This window comes from Orussus abietinus, unplaced genomic scaffold (assembly GCF_000612105.2).
Source record: "Orussus abietinus isolate OABI.00-Male unplaced genomic scaffold, Oabi_2.0 scaffold27, whole genome shotgun sequence".
Classification (NCBI taxonomy): domain Eukaryota; kingdom Metazoa; phylum Arthropoda; class Insecta; order Hymenoptera; family Orussidae; genus Orussus; species Orussus abietinus.
This window is the reverse complement of record NW_019394254.1, coordinates 840366-858024: the sequence shown is the minus strand read 5'-3', so window position 1 is coordinate 858024 and position 17659 is coordinate 840366. Positions and strand designations below refer to the sequence as shown.

Here is a 17659-nt window from a genome sequence, read left to right as displayed (position 1 = left end):
GTCCTAGCGACGAGAAATTGTTTCACCTTAACGACGGAATTACCGGTTACATTGATTTCTTTATCGCGTCTCTTTGTCAATTTCCCATCACAGACTGTCTATTTACGGCGGGGGTCGAAGGAGATCCAAGATGGCCGCCGGACGCCGAGCGAGATGGCGAGACCGCGCAAAGTGCCACTCGCTCCTTCTGTGGGAGCGTGACGACTCTTAACGGAATCACCAATTGCAGAGTTATTGGTTAAATTGCTAATTGCTAGTCTCGAAGACGAGAGCAATGGCGCCGACACCCACCCGATAATCGCGTCGGCCATTACGGTCCCGGGTCTTCTCACGCTCTCGTCGCCGTCCTTTTCTCGGCTTAACGAGATCGATCGACTTTGTCGAGCCAGAAGGCTTCGGGAAAGGATGCGTTTTATAAAAAGCGAGAGAATTGATCCTACGAGAAAGTAAAAAAAAAAATGAAAAAAAAAAAAGGTGGCGGACGCAGGATTCGATCCCGCGCCCTTTGGGTTTTGCGGACTCCATGCAAATCGCGTTCCTCTTTTCGGATGTTTTTCACATTTCTCTTGTTAAATCGTTAATGAAAATTGCCGGCGGTTTTTTCCTTCTGATTTTTACGAGGGCGATGGGTCTTTTACGCTCCCGGGACTGAGACGTCTCGGCGGCCATTTTTGTTCGTTTCCCCTGGATCCGTTCTTTGGTCCCTCCGTTCCAGGAAGGAGCCACTCGTTTTCATTTCCTCTTACGCTATTAGCGGCCTCACCGCAGGTTTACGGACGCTCTCTGTGCGTGCGAACCTGCCCTGCACTTTTTGGCGGTGCGGAGGAACCGACCAGGAATTGCCGGGAATTGCCACGCCGGATGTTCGACTGCGAGCCGCCAACGACCAGCCTTCCGTAATCGCCGCCATTCGCGGGTAAACAAATGCGGAACGCTGAGGAGGCACGCACAGCGTCTTTAAAAAAGCCGATAAACCGAACAAAACTGCCGCCGTTAAGTTACCCGTGGAAATTGGAGCGAAACCTTCTCTCGCTGGGATTTTCGAGGACCCGCCGTTTCCGAGATATTCGACCCCTAAGTCGACCAACGGCGTCGCGGCTCCAGGGGAAAGTTGCGCGCTCCAGGGGAAAGTCGCGCTTCACTCGGTACCTTAAACCTCGTTTCCGACATCTCGAGATAAAAATCAAGCACTATTGTCGAAAAAAAAAATTACAGAAACACACGTATGACGAGTATTTCCTTCAGTACCGCGGAAATTCCTGGAAAGCCTTGGAAATTCCTGGAAAGCCTTGGAAATTCCTGGAAAAATTCCCTTGGAGGGGAAAGTTGCGCTTCGCTCGGCAGCTTAAACCTCGTTTTCGACATCTCGAGGGAAAAATCAAGCACTATTGTCAAAAAAAAATTAAAGAAACACGTATGACAAGTATTTCCTTCAGTACCGCGGAAATTCCTGGAAAGCTTTGGAAATTCCTGGAAAAATTCCCTTGGAGGGGAAAGTTGCGCTTCGCTCGGTAGCTTAAACCTCGTTTCCGACATCTCGACGGAAAAATCAAGCCCCATTGTCGAAAAAAAAATTAAAGAAACACACGTATGACGAGTATTTCCTTCAGTACCGCGGAAATTCCTGGAAAGCTTTGGAAATTCCTGGAAAAATTCCCTTGGAGGGAAAAGTTGCGCTTCGCTCGGTAGCTTAAACCTCGTTTCCGACATCTCGACGGAAAAATCAAGCCCCATTATCGAAAAAAAAAATTAAAGAAACACACGTATGACGAGTATTTCCTTCAGTACCGCGGAAATTCTTGGAAAGCTTTGGAAATTCCTGGAAAAATTCCCTTGGAGGGGAAAGTTGCGCTTCGCTCGGTAGCTTAAACCTCGTTTCCGACATCTCGACGGAAAAATCAAGCCCCATTGTCGAAAAAAAAAATTAAAGAAACACACGTATGACGAGTATTTCCTTCAGTACCGCGGAAATTCTTGGAGAGCCTTGGAAATTCCTGGAAAAATTCCCTTGGAGTCGGGCGGTCTGACTATGGTCGCCGATCGAAATCCAAGGATTCTCCGGAACGCTTCGATCTATCGAATGCAGGTTTACGCGGCGAGATTTGGACGGCTATTGAAAGTCCGAACGGCGTTCCGGGCATTCATGGGTGGCCATATTTGAATGACAAAGTCGGAAAAGTATTCACGGTGGGCAACTTCGACGCTTAAGGCTCGTCGTTTGCGCGACGAGCGGGTCGATCGACTTCCCTATCCGATTTCCACGATTTCCAGGATTTTTCCTCCCGGGCGTTTGTTTTCTATTTTTCTTTCCTTCACTTCCAGGGTACTTTCGGCTCGACAAAATGGCGCCCAGTTTCCACGTCCTCGGGATCCGTATGATCGCAATTACGATCCCAGCCCTGTCGTGCGGCGGACAATTATTTCCCGCTGCGGAGCAAGATCATTAACTTAATAAAGGGTATTTCCATTGCAATCACCGGTTACATATAAATTTAAAAAATGCCGGGTCTAGGGATTTACATGTTCGCCTACGTGTCCCGCGATATATCGCTCGGTCTTTCCTTAAAGTGGTCTGAAATTGCTGCGAGGCATTTCCACGAAATTGACGAGCCCCGAGGTGGAAAAGCGAAGTGCAAAAATTAAAGCTCGCAACTATCGATAGGTTGGATAATTGACATCCACCGAGGAGGTGAAAGAAGCGAAGTGCAAAAGTGAGCCTCCGGAATTTCTAGGAGTTTGCGCCCGTTTAAAAAATCGACAACCCCTGAGGGGGTGGAAAAGTGAAGTGCAAAAATGAAGTTTCGACATTTCTCGAGGTTCGGGTCTACCTCGGAAATTGACAGCCACTGGGAGTCGTCGAAACGACGGCCGATACAGTTCCTTCCCGCAAGAAGCCCTTGCTCGTTACGCCTGGAGTAGTGGGGGTAAAAAGCGAGAAGGTGAGCAGCAAAGTGGGCAGGGTGGGGGAAACTCGAACGGATGGCGCTAGGCGATCGGACGTGTGTCAAATTACAGAGGTCCGCTGTATTAATGACTCCTAATGACACGCCGCCCTCCGAGCGGGCCCTAAGTCGGCCGCGGGGCCTTAGGGCCCAGCACCGGTAGTGGGCCCCGGTTTCACGGAAACCGCATTAAAATCAAATTACTAATTGACCAAGGCTAATAGCAATAAGACAAACAACTGGCTTAAATGCTATAAAGTAAACCACAGGTTGGTAACGCCACTCGAGTTCCCTAGGTGGATGCCGAGTGGGGCCCGGGGCCTTACGAGCCTCGGATTTCGATACTCCCAATAGTTATCACTATTCCTTGAATATTTTCCAGATATGAATCATATATGAATATGAATGAATATTGACTGTCTAAATTCCTGATAAGGCCCAAAAGCTAGCTCCAGTACCGGGCCCTCTTTCCGTCCTCCCTTCTCGGTTCTCAAGTTCTCATCCCGTATTAATTCGGATTAAATTCCCTGGATACTGTCAAAGGCCCAAAATCGGGGCCCGAGACCTCGGGATAGGGGGCCAGTCGGTCCCCAGTGGTCCCAAAAATCTGGCATCCATTCTCACGGGCAGTTTTCGGAGTCCCAGTATTTCTCCTCTCCTTCTTATTGGGCCTGGCCAGCGGTTTTAAGGGAGAGCGGATCGGGCCCCTCTAGAAGAGGCCCCGAGACGAGGCCGCCCCTTGGTCTTGCAAATTGTAGCGAATTATCGGCGAGAGCATTGCCCACGGTGGTACTCTCCCGGGGTGACTTGGCGCATTTACGATCCGTCGAAAAATTCCTGGGCCCCATTTCGTTTCCCGGGCCCCGAGGTGGCCGCGAGACAAGGCCCAGCAGGAACAAATGACAAACCTCCGCGGAGCCGGGGCGTGGAGCGACTGCCACGAGTGTAATTGGCTTTATGACATCCTTTACGTGGAAAGGGAATTAAGGCCGGCGATAAAGCCGCACGAAACGTGCGCCGAGGAAACCGAGGAGAGGAGACCGGCCGCGTCCTTGGAAACCGCAGACCCACGGTTTTATTAGGGGAGGGCCGCAAAGGGATTTCAGGACGGACCCCGACTACGAGGGTTTCTCTCGATTTTTGTGTCATTGGGCCCACCCCCCACCCCTGGGAGATCTCTCGGATCCTCCCGATCCCAGGCCGGACCGATGACTCTATCAGCTGATCTCCATTCTTAGCTCTCTCGGTGCTAAGCCTTTTCTACATATGGGCGAATTTCATAGGGGCGTGCAAGCAATATTGGACCAAACGTCGGACACACTTATGCGCACATAGCGCTGAAAGGGTTAAAGGAGTGACTTAGTGTTTCGATACTCGTCAGAATTTTCTTGGCACAATTTTTTGTCACATTTTATAGTCAAAACAGCTTGTCGAAATTTCCGGTCACCGTTCTTAGCTCTCTCGGCGCTAAGCCCTTTGGGCGTATGGGCGAATTTCATAGGGCCGGGCAAGCAATATTGGACCAAACGTCGGACTCACTTATGCGCACATAGCGCTGAAAGGGTTAAGGGAGTGACTTAGTGTTTTGATACTCGTTAGAATTTTCTTGGCACAATTTTTTGCCACATTTTATAGTCAAAACAGCTTGTCGAAATTTCCGGTCACCATTCTTAGCTCTCTCGGCGCTAAGCCCTTTGGGCGTATGGGCGAATTTCATGGGACCGTGCAAGCAATATTGGACCAAACGTCGGACGCACTTATGCGCACATAGCGCTGAAAGGGTTAAGGGAGTGACTTAATGTTTTGATACTCGTCAGAATTTTCTTGGCACAATTTTCTGCCACATTTTCTAGTCAAAACAGCTTGTCGAAATTTCCGGTCACAACCTCCTATCCGAATTTCTTGTCAAAGCCTCTTATCAAACCTCGGCAAAAAATGTTCCCAAGGACATTTCCGTTAAAAGGAAAAAAAAAAGTCTTGCTAATTGAATTCTAAGTGCTCACCTTGCATGGACTCTGGGGATGCTGGCTCCTTGTCGACCCGACCCAGGGCGTCGCTCGCTGTAACAGAAATTTCGACAAATGTAAAATTCATAATTCATAAAGTTCAGACACTATTAAGATTGAAAGGTATATAAAATGTATAAAATGTATTAAAGGTGCGTAGTTGAATTTTTATCCGCCCATCCGTACCGGGGCGACCGCGTCTCCAGGTGATCGCGGCGAAGGTGATAAAACGGCCTTAACGGTCCCAGTGCCGAGCAAACGGCCGTGGAAACAAAGCAGGGGGTCGTTCCGGTACCACGGGGGGCGGAGGCGGGGGGGCCTGTATATCATAATCGGTCAATGTTTGTTCGTTCCGCCGCAAAAACCAATCCTTTCCGCGATTGGTCCGGTGGCAGCTTACCGAGGCGTTAAGTTAACCGGAGGAAAGTTAACCAGACGAGAAAAACGAGTCCAACTCCCTTTTACTCGTTCAGCATGAAAAGAGTCAAAATCGAGGAAATCTGCCCCTGAAAAAAGCGAGAACCTTTTTCTCAATCTCCGCCCGCGAAGAAAGAATCCTTAAGGCAGGAGCAAGGCCTAAAACGTGTCTCCAAAATTCCTCCCTTCCCAAATCTAAAATCTGAATCTCACTAAAAAGGTACGAAAAGTACCTTTTCCAACAAGAATGAGAATCTTTAAGGTGGTCATAAACCTCGGAAATAATTTTTCTTTAAGGGCGAAACGCTGTTTATATTCCCCCCTTCGCCCAGATTCGCCTCTTATATTCGCCCAGAAAGGGCGAACCTTAAGGGGGTTTTCAACCCTCGAAGCCACGTCGGAATTTTTTAGAGACCTGACCGCGGTCAATCTCATCGATATTGACCTAGGCCATGGACTAACACGATGTCAACGCACGGTAATAATAAATTATTGATAATGAATCTCATTTAATATGGTGTAAAATGGATGTAGAATGTAAGGGGAAGTAATTCCCTTTCGGGTGGATTTTTTTTTCACCGGATATTCAAATTATCTATTTGGAGCAGAGAGGGGCTTAGAAGGTGGATGGTGGTAATTCGGACAGAAGATGACCACCATACGTCACGGGGCATTCGGGGGTGTCGGCGGGGGCAGCTGACCCACCCCGAAGGCGGCCACCTACTACCCCCTGGGGGGTCACTACTCACCCCGAAACGACTGAATTCAGATAATCCCACCCTCCCCCTCGCCGCCGCCCTGGGGGAGGACGTTTCAATACGGGTTCTTATGGGACACCCTGCAAATACCGGCGACGCTGCAGACGGCGTCCTGGGGTTACGTGTCGTGGGTGGTCTGCAATTTTTACATATTTTTTGGAATAATTGCGACGAATGAATCTCTGAAGGGTTGGACTTATCAGGAAATAATTAAAATGCCGATCAGCTGATCGATCGAAATTTTGGGTACAGGACATCGAGATGCCAAATGGCAAATAATGGTAACTAGAGAGAGAAAAAAATCGTGTATTTCATTAAATAACAAAATGTGTAAAGGATGAAATTCACGGCAGGATTTGAATATTAAGAAATTAATGTTAATGGTTGGATTTATCAGGAAATAATTAAAATGCCGATCAGCTGATCGATCGAAATTTTGGGTAAAGGACATCGAGATATCAAATGGCAAATAATGGTACCCAGGGAGAGAGAAAAAAATCGTGTATTTCATTAAATAACAAAATGTGTAAAGGATGAAATTCACGGCAGGACTTGAATATCAACAAATTAATGTTAATGTATTTTTTATTTTAACTGGGATATACTTGACAGAATATTGAGTAATAAAATTTCGGGTTTTATTTAATGGTTGAATTTCATGTTCAGGGTGTCTTAATAGATCATTTTGATTTGGGGTCATTTTATTTTATTTGGAGCGAACTGTCAGGCAGTCGCTTTATTTTCAGAGCTGGATGTCCTCCCGTGAATAATCTAAAAAATTTATACCGATAAACGGAACTCCGGTGGGGTAGGTCGAGAAATGCAGGCGATTTAATGGATCGGTGGAAAGTGCATAAGGGCTGCAATTGGCCCTCGCGACGGATGTTTAAATGCGGGATTATTATCCAGAGGGTGTTTCGCCGTTCCCGGGTAATTGAATTTCATTAGTGGCTCCGTCGGGCGTCCGATCGAATTAAGATAAAAAATGTTCCCTAAACGGGGGAATTATTACTAATAGTCCCCGTTACCGCCGATAATTGACGATACGATGGCCCGGAGAAAGAAATGACGAAAAGTCGACGGAAACGAATAAAGGACGCAAAGTCGATTCACGGATCGGAGCTCGTCTGATGAGGATTTAATTGAAATTGCTCCTCCCACACGGATGCCAAAATTGCCCCCTCTGACACAATTGTCACGGAAATCTCTATTTTGACATGCTTCAAGACGACTCTTTTTTTTTTTCTCTTTTCTTTACATTCCTTACATAATGCATATTAATTTTCGACGGGATTCATAATTCTGGTAGAATTGCAAAATTTTCTCGAAAGTGGAATAAAGTGAAATTAAAAATGTCGAATTAAAAGTGTCGAATTAAAAGTGTCGAATTAAAAATGTCGAATTAAAAATGTCGAATTAAAAATGTCAAATTAAAAATGTCGAATTAAAAATGTCGAATTAAAAATGTCAAATTGAAAATGCCGATTTGGTATTAAAAAATGTCCAATTAGAGAGAAAGGCCCGGTTAAAGATTTGAAAATTCAGAATTGAGGAATACATTTTTAGGTCGCGACAGGGGGAAATTTCCCCCCTGAAAAATGGAGCTTTCTCGAACGTGCATTCTCTCTCTCTCTCCCTTTCTCACTCCCGTTCGTAGGTGCGGAAATGGTGGAATTATATGGAGCACCTTGAAGAGGCTCGGACCCTCAAGAGTGTCGTGAAGAAGTTACTGCCGGACATACGTCTTTCTCTCGCTCTCTTTCTCTCTTTCTGGCTCTCCTCCACCTCTCCTTCTTCCCTCTCTCTCTTTGACCAGTGTCCACCGAATGCCAATGTGTTTAAAGCCGAGCTCACACGAGCAAAAGACGTGAACTTGGCAAAATGGAACTTAATACATTGCACTTTGAGAAATTCGCCAAGTCTAATCTTTATTAATAAAATTATACAATTGCATTCGCTCGCACCGCCTTCTTTCTGCCCTCGTATAGCATCTGTACTTGCATACTTGCATTTGCACTTGCGTACTTGCATTTGCACTTGCATACTTGCATTTGCATTTATACTTGCATTTGCACTTGCATACTTGCATTTGCACTTGCATACTTGCATTTATACTTGCATACTTACATTTGCACTTGCATACTTGCATTTATACTTGCATACTTACATTTGCACTTGCACACTTGCATTTGCACTTGCATACTTGCATTTATACTTGCATTCACTGGCGAAAAGGGCGCAATTCCCGGCGAAATGAGATCGTAATCATGAAATAATGATGAACTCGTTGCCGGCCGCTTCTCGTACACGTCACGTGCGAGAGTACTCGCAAGTACACGCGAGGTACACGCACCGATAGGGCGAAAGAGAGAAAGAGATAGGGCACATGCACGAGGCACGAAAATGCCGCGACCTTTTATGAACAGGAGAAAGATGACGAGAACGAGGCACGCGAGCCTGTCAGTAAAATCGGATCGGATTAATAAGTGAAACACCGGGCCGTCAGTTATCAGTCGAGCGAGTCGATTCGGCCGAGTGATAACGTCGATCGACTCCGCGTCATCGATTATTCCTCCTCGAAAATTGACTCCACCTCTTTTTCGACACGACCGGAAGAAGCCTGGGCCCTAAAAGCTCGTAATAAAAAGAAAAACGGAGAATAAGAAATATAAAGTACTATAAAAGTCGCTTATCAGGATATCGATAAGGATAAGGAAAAAAAAAAAAGGAGCAAATCCCTCTCCATGGTTTATCTTAAATAAGAGCTAGAGGTGACGGAAATTGTGGGATATCATTTCTTTAGTGATTCTTCCCGAAGGGGGGAGAAGAGGGGGGTTAGGGTTGTCGTATCGGGCGAGTCTTATCAGTCGTCTTTTCCCCCGTCCCGAATATCGCCGCTCCGATGGGATTTTAATATTTAACCCGCGGAAAGGGTAATAATGACGAGTCGGAGTAATGGCCGGGGTGGTTCCAGGGGGCTTGAAAAATTAATCTCGGTCTTATTCGCCCGTGTGGACGCGGCCTTATCGGCGCTCGTACGATATTATAATCATGTATATCGATAGGGTGTATACGTAACATACGTGTCTTCCCTCGACCGGGCCGCTGCACAACCATGAATGCGAAATGCGCCTTTTGAATCTAGTTTGCGTGGCCGAGGCCGGTCTGGCATCAATTTTTAAGGGCCACCCCATATGCAGTCGAATCGCTGATATGGAAACCACGTACCATATACGAGGCTGATATACGCGATAAGAATCATCGACGGACACCTCGGAAATCGAGATGGTAATAATACGGGAAATCTGAGAGCCCGGTAAATCCTGAAATGCAACTGCGACGATACCTGATATCTGCGGAAAAAAAAAAATTTTCGGATAAGTGATAAGGAGATGCTGGAATTTTCCGAAGAAAATCCGGATTTTCGGGGTATAATGAAAGAGTTGATAATGGCGGCCGTTATCATGAAATCAACCCTTTCTTCAACCCCTCATCCCCTCTTGATCTTCGGTCACCATGGCGACCGCCTTGTCCACCCTCTCCTACCCCTCCAAACGTCCTTATCAGAACTCCCCCGCGAAAGGGTTGGATCGCTGAGAGAGACCCTCCCATTTTCCTTAAAAGAAAAATTCTAAAAATTATTCAGAGCAAACGAATGGACAGCCAGATATTTTCTGAATTTTCTTGAAAGCCATTTCGATTTAATTTTCGTCTTTTTCAGGTTTTTGGAACGTCTGGGCCGATAATTGGGGGTGCCGGCTCGTTCCGGCCGATTTAGCCCGATCGGGCGGGAGGGGGAGGGAAAATCGGAGATCGATCGATCATTAGCGACGTATTAATCGTCCTCGAGCGGCGCTAATCCTTCGAGAACTGATGGATCCAAAAGTAATTGCTGTCCAGCCCTGGCCGAGGGTTGTTCCCGCCCTCCGCAGATGTCGAGAGCCTGTCGCATTGTGTCAGGGGGTGAAAAAGGGACGTGGGGGAGGGAAGGTTGCAAACGAGCGAGAGAAAAAAAAAGTGGAAATGTGGAGGAAACAAGGAGTCGACGGAAAAGTTATTCGAAATTGATGGGAGATCTGGTACGGGGGTTGGAAAAAAGGGTTGCTTCGAAATGTCGCGTGCCAGAGGGTGCGACCCCTTTATCAACCCCCTATCCGATAACCCCATGATACAATCGTAATCTACGGCGAATTACGATTCCTAAGGCAATAAATTTGATCGTTACCCCCGCGAGAATTGTTAAACAATGACCTGGAATTTTATGACAATTTTTATAAATTATTAGAAATTATTGCCGGACTGAAGTCGCCATGTAAGGTCAGGCGATGGATTCAATTTTTTTTTTTCTAGACTCAACAACGCTACCTATTGAAAAATTGTTTAGAGAAAAGTTGTTCCTTATAGTGTGATCTTTCATGGTGAATTTTATCGAGGGCCTGATTAATTCGTGGGCCAGCTCGTTATCGATGGAAACCGATCGGAGCGGTATGGCGAGGTCTCGCTCCGCTGTTCGGAGCTCATGACTCAGCGCACACGAGGAAGAGGAAGAATAAGTCATTTCTCGTATCTTGAGGATCTCTTAGACTCGTCATGACGCCTCTTGATTTATCGGCGCGCTTATTAATTTCCCGTAACGCGGCGGGATAACGCGCGTTATCGGCCGCGAGTCGCGCGCCTTACGCATATCCGGAGATGGTAAGAATATTCATTCGATGCAAATCGGCCAACGAGCGTGAAACCCATCAGGAAGGAAAATAATAACCGAGTGCATTCCTGCGGTTTAATTGCTGCCCAGCGCCAGATTACGGCGAAGAACGCGTCAAGAATGTATTACCAGAAAATTAGAAAAAAAAATGTTTAAACCGTATAAATTGGGAAAAAATCCCAACTAGTAACGGGAAACGTGATACAGGTTATAAAAATACAGAACAAGTCATTTTGGGGTAGAAAAAAAAAGTCGTCCCGAGCGGGGATCGAACCCTCCACCCTTGCGGTTGAACGCTTTTGCGCGCCGTGGATCGTTTCCGTCGTCAACTTGTTTTATCGTCTCGTTTTTATTGCAAAAATAAACTCGTTACTGCTGTTTTCGCGCGATTGCACTTTGCATCGGATTTCGGATTTGTAAATGAAGCAGTAAAATATTTTGCCCGATTTTTCGGTCAGCTGGAGATTCGATCCTCGCCGGGCGCCGCTTCAAAGAGCGCCGCTCATTGGCTCGGCCTCATTGTTGCGGTGTCGAGAGTGAAAGTCATTTCTTTCGGCGTCATGTCAACGAGATTGTCCGCCGTTTTTGAGCGGCCGACTCGTAAAGTTAGCCCCCTTTCCCATGGTTTCATGTAACCGCAGGAATAAGCGCGGTTCTCCATTCGTTAAGATCGGGCTGCCTGGCCGGCTCGCGGGTAATTGCGACGTAATTAGAGAAGTTTGTCGGCAGTTAACTCTTTGAATATCGTTCCCTTAATCTTGGCGCCCGGCTTCATTTCGGAGTTCGGCGCGAGAACAAAGGGGATTTCTCGGGACTTGAAGACGATCAAAGCCTGGAAATTGGGGTAAAAATTGGCCCGAATTTCACCGCAGCCCATCATCCGCAATACCAGAAAACCGAAAAAAAAAGCGCAACTCCCCCAAAAATGCATACATCCAAAGCCTCGGATAACGTATCAAACAAAATTCCAGATAATTTTACAGGAAATATAGAAATTTCGGGGAAATGGATTTTTAAGAAAATATTAAATCGATCCGAAAATGGAATCTGTCGCAAAAAATTCCAGGGGAGGGAATTAACCCCCCCACTGTCCGCGTTTCCTTCGCAGATAATTCCCCGGGCAAAAAGTTTCCAACTACGGGATATCTAATACATATATGGTACATATATATATATATGTAGCAACCAGGCGGCTTTCGTTGCTCGAACGAGCAACGGGGGTGCCGTTGCTCGTTGCCGTCCGGGCAGCTTTTCTTGTAATTAAGTTATAACTAAGGGCGGCTCCTGCGAGGCGGAGAAGCGCGGAAGAAAAGCCCGGAAGGAGGACGGGGGCTAAGGAGGAGTGGAAAACAATAAGGAGCTCTAACAATCCGGACGATATATTATATCCAATGAGAGTGCTTCTGGCAGGGGGTGGAAAGGGGGTGGTCGGAATTCCCGGTGTCGCAAATACCGAGGAAAATGGAATCGCCCTTCAGGCGAGCCTCCCAAGGCCTTACCTACATTAATAACGAGAATATTTCAATAATCCACCGACTCGATATTTCTAATAACTGCACAATCAGTACTTTGCCCCAACACATAAAAATGTCCCGTGATAAGAAGCACCACGGATAATTAATTCCCTTTAAATCTATTCTCTAATTGACATTAACATTTTTCACAGACACCGAAGAGAAGGTTCTTGATTTTCCCATAGTTAATTTCGGCGTTATTAAAAATTGATAAGGGGAGTTATGAAAAACGGGGGTCATCATTGTTAACTTCGGACGAGGCCAGATAGCGGCTAAGGAGGATACTGATAAAGTCAAAATAATTAAGCCAAGTCGTAAAACGTGGATTTCTCACGTTTCTCCTTTTTCAATTAATTTCCTATAACAACTCCGGGTGGAAAGTCTGCAGAAGGTCCATTACACCGGGAGGGGGGGGGGGGTACACATCTCCCCAAGAGTGCGGACGTACGGAAGAAGGGTGGGTACGATAATTATCGTAGCGTGCAAAAATAAGAAAAATACAAGCCGACAATAACTCCGAGCGGAGGAGGGCCGGCCATTGGCCGGGGAACAACTCAATTGCGAGAAATCGAATTAGGGCCGAGCGGCGGCCTCCCCCCTTCCCGCCCTCTCGATGCAATTAATTAATACCGCCGCCATCTTGCCGTCTTGTGGCAACTGCCGATGTCGTGTATATCGACATTCGCGGCGGAAATCGAGTTTATTTCCCGAGGAGGTTCTCCCACAATAAAGATAAACTCGGGGCCTTAATTCGATAAGCGCGATAAGGGGTTATTAAAATGACGCGAGATTTTTCGAAACGCCATCTCGTCGCGTGTATGGATATTCGCAGTTATATCGAGTTTTGCTTTTTAATCCTTCCCGAAGGAGATAAACTCGGGGCCTGAATTTTCGAAGAAGGATAAGAGATGATTAGGGGATTTTAATTTTTTTTTTAATTTTCCGAGGGGTGTCGGGGACTATATCTGAAACGGCCTGTAATCCCCTAGGGAAACGGAGTTAAGGTACGCGGATGAAGTGCTTTAATCAACCTCCTTCCCGAAGGAAATAAACTCGGGGCCTGAATTTTTGCAGAACGATAAAAAATGATTAGGGGATTTTAATTTTTTTCAGAAATTTTCCTAGGGGGGTCGGGGACTACATCTGAAACGGTCTGTAATCCCCTAGGGAAACGGAGTTAAGGTACGCGGATGAAGTCCTTTAATCAACCTCCTTCCCGAAGGAGACAAACTCGGGGCCTGAATTTTTACAGAACGATAAGAGATGATTAGGGGATTTTAATTTTTTTTTTTTAATTTTCCGAGGGGGGTCGGGGACTATATCTGAAACGACCTGTAATCCTCCAGGGAAACGGAGTTAAGGTACGCGGATGAAGTGCTTTAATCAACCTCCTTCCCGAAGGAGACAGACTCGGGGCCTGAATTTTCGAAGAACGATAAGAGATGATTAGGGGATTTTACTTATTTTGAGAAATTTTCCGAGGGGGTCGGGGACTATATCTGAAACGGCCTGTAATCCTCCAGGGAAACGGAGTTAAGGTACGCGGATGAAGTCCTTTAATCAACCTCCTTCCCGAAGGAGACAAACTCGGGGCCTGAATTTTTGAAGAACGATAAGAGATGATTAGGGGATTTTAATTTTTTTTTTAATTTTACGAGGGGGGTCGGGGACTATATCTGAAACGGCCTGTAATCCCCTAGGGAAACGGAGTTAAGGTACGCGGATGAAGTCCTTTAACGAGGTGGACCAACTCATAACGCTTAATTAAGGCCCCGGGAACGTAGGAGGTTCCGGGCCCGATCGTGACCGGGCCCGGTCGCGGAACGCGGCCAGATCGGCCGATAACGATCTGATAAGGTCGCCCTCCCAAGATCGCGACGGTCTCGTCGTGGCTTAGAGGAGGGAAGAAGTCGAGTGGGCCCAAAGAGGGGAAGGGGGACCGAGTGGGCCTTAAGGCCCAACAAGAGTGGTGGGGGTACTCAGCCCTACTCGGAGAGGGGGGAGACACTTCACGCGTGCACTGTACAATCGCACGAGAATGCGCACGTGCATACACCTGTATTTCAAGAAAGTAACCACGCATACCTGTGTAACCGATATCGAGCTGCTCAGGTGTGAAGGCGTACTTCCTGCATGCAGTCGATCACGTTATCAGCGCCCATAATAAAGAGCTAATTACGGAAAAGGCTTAATCCCTGGCGTGATGCCCGATAAGCCCAGTAATTCTAATCAGCGGCGGCTTTTCGGCATAGAGGCGAGAATTATCACGGATTGACGTTGCATTATGCCGAATCGCGTCTGTAGAGATAATGCGCTAATTAAGGCGAACCTCTCGGATTGCATTTGCCTAATTGGCGCTAATTAAATGGCCGTTCTGGAACGAGATCTCCATTTATGTCGGATTCCGACGGTATTCCTCGAAAAGGAGATTCCGCGTTATCAGCCTTATCAAACGTGGCGTTGTTAATAATACCATTTCAAATTGCATTTACAGGTGAGATACGCGGGTTTATGCACTTATTTTTTTTTGCCTGTTCGTTATTCAATGTTTATTCATTATTTTAATTAAGGGCTTTGAATTTTGTTATTGAATTCTGTCAGGACTCTCTTTGAGCAAGCGCCTCGAATTATTAATATCCGGGTGGGACCTTTTTTTCTTTTTTTGCCATTACGCAAATTTCCTGCCTTACGCACGCGACGCATCTTGCGAGGACTCGCTAATCCTGGGATCGATGGACACGGACAAAATCCGCCGATAATGCAAAGCATGACTGACATTCGACCTATCGCGATAATAATCCTCTTAAGTTATCGTTATGAGCTTACCGCGGAAGCACCGCAAGTACCGATATTCCATTATTAATACAATTATTAAAATATTCCCAATCACCCTTTTCCCATTTTTCGCCATTCCTCGATCCCCTAACTTTTGTACTTCCCATTTCCTATAAAGGGGTGGGAAAAGAAAAAAAAATGGAAAAACCCCTTACGTGTCGAATCGAGTAATCCAGTTACAGATCGATCCTCCATATCATAAAATTCGATTCGAAACAGAATGCGGACATACGGAGGGGCAGGAGGGTGGACGAAAAAAATGGCCGCATTTAAATGCATCCCCCTGGATGAAGAAAGCATGGGGGGTACAGGGATGAACTCGTGGGACAACCATGGGTGGACGCGAATGAGGGTGGACTTTAAAATGGCGCTTTGCCACCCCTAATGCGCGGGTACTGGTCGGAAGTCGCAACAGGGGGTTGATCTTCCATGGGGTGTATACTTCTCGTTAACTCCCGTCCCCTTCCCTTATGGTAACCATGTGAAAAATTCGCATAAGTTGAACCAGGGAATATTCAGAAGTGAGACAACCCCAAATTTAACCCCAAAAATGGGGTGATATTAAAAAAGATATATTTTTCCATCGCCCATGGCGACCATGCAAATAATTCAAGAAATTCAAGAAATTCAGGGAAATTTCATGAATCTTCGGCGGAATTTTCTAGAGCGACTATAATTATCAATCTCAATTATTTCAACCCCTAAGTGACGAATTGTATGTCGATACACCCTTTAGATAACAATAAGTGAACTCGATTAACAACGTCCGTCATAAATTGCCATAAATTAGGGATACTGCCTTCTTTAAACTGCAGGGGATGATTGTCTCTTATCGTCGTTTCTCGATATCACCCTCATCCTGAAGTGACATAAGTCGAGGGGATGTTGCACCAAGGAGACGTAATTTTTATAACCACTCCAGCCAATCGGAATCCTCGGGCCGACCTGGCCCCATGGGGAATACTCTGATGGGGCGATTTACGGTGGTTAGGACTCATGGGGGTGACAAAGGGTTCAGAAGAGGATCTGGTCCAACTCCTGCCGAGACCATTATTATGTGGGCAGGTCTTATCACCCCGTAAAACTTGAAATTAATTCCCATAATCAACAAAGACCCTCCCTTAAAACATACCCAAATGCCGCCAACAATTAATAAGAAATCCCTGACACCTCCAAAAAAAAAAAAAAAAAAAATCCCCACCATTTCCCGGGAACTCTAAAAATGCAAAATGCACCGAAGCGTTACAACAAATATTTCATTGTAATTCCCTGAGTATCCCTTCACCTGGAAAAACCGATGACAACCCGCGGAAATAATTTTATTTCCCTAGTAAGGGATGTTTTAGACATTTTTGTTAACTTTCTCCCTCTTGATAAACTTCCCTCGAATTCTGCGATTCGATGGATTAGCGTTATCGAAGGAAGGAAAAATCCTGAGGAGAGTCGGTTATTGTTTTCGATCTGCTTGGTCCAGGTTTTGTCCTCTCGACTTTCTACGTGAGAAAGGTGCGCTTTCACCTCGCGAAGACGCGTTTGCGTTTTGCGTTTGTCTCTTGGGCTCAGGAGGGGCATTGATAGCGATAACGGCCCGATATCGCGGATCACTCGCGGAGAGAGATGGGGAAACGAGATGAAATCTCCTCGCAGGCTGCCGTTTAGAGCCTTCGAGGAATCCGAACAAGTAAAAGTCTTCCGAGAGCCGAGGAAAAGCCTTCCGAGAACTTGTCCGAGGAAATCGTTCCCGGGCTGGGGAAAAAAAAAACAAAAAAACACTCGGGTGTTAAATCGACGGCGCAATTGTTGTTGCTGCGAGTGCACGTGGGTACGCCTTGTTTGATGCTGACCACTCCACTTGCAAGGTCCATCTATCTCGGTTCGATTATGGCACTCTTTAGTTTGATGCTGGCTGCACTCTGGCTTGATGGTGCACTCTCGTTTCAAGCTGCACCTTGATTCGATGATGGGTGCATCTTGGTTCAACGGTGAGTGCATTTTGGTCCAATGGTGCATCTCGATTTGATGATGGGTACACATTGTTTGATTATGGGTACACTTTGGTTTAATGATGGTACACCTTGATTCGATGATGAGTGCACTTCCATTCGCCAGTGGATGCGTTTTGGTATTTAAATAGGCAATACTTTACACGGTGCAGTTTAATTATCAGAGTACTTTCATCCGCCCTCCTCAACCATGATTATTAATTATTAGCCATGACTGTTAATTCCCACTGCGTAGACGGAGGATAAAAGCTAAGAAAAGGGAGGATTAGGTCCGACTCGATATGGAAATATGATTGAACGTCAGATCGGCAAGACTTACGTATTCGAAAGGTGCTTTTGGCGTCGGCATGCATCCTCTTCTTTCCCCGGAAATGGCAAATCCCGACAACCATAAGGCCGAAATTCCTCGCCGATCAGGCGAGATCAATTTTGAAAAAGGACCTCTCAGAATATTTCTTTCAGAAATCCGAAACACGAGG

At 46.3% G+C, this 17659-nt stretch overlaps 1 protein-coding gene across 3 annotated transcripts in view; it reads right to left on the bottom strand.

Moving 5' to 3' along the window:
- Window positions 1-17659, bottom strand: part of LOC105694856 (POU domain, class 2, transcription factor 3) — a 99189-nt gene that overhangs the window by 17746 nt on the left and 63784 nt on the right. For all 3 annotated transcript variants that reach the window (XM_012415938.2, XM_012415939.2, XM_012415940.1), the window contains exon 3: window positions 4946-5002. In XM_012415938.2, the coding sequence (XP_012271361.1) occupies window positions 4946-5002 (57 nt within the window). The remainder of the gene's footprint in view (window positions 1-4945; window positions 5003-17659) is intronic.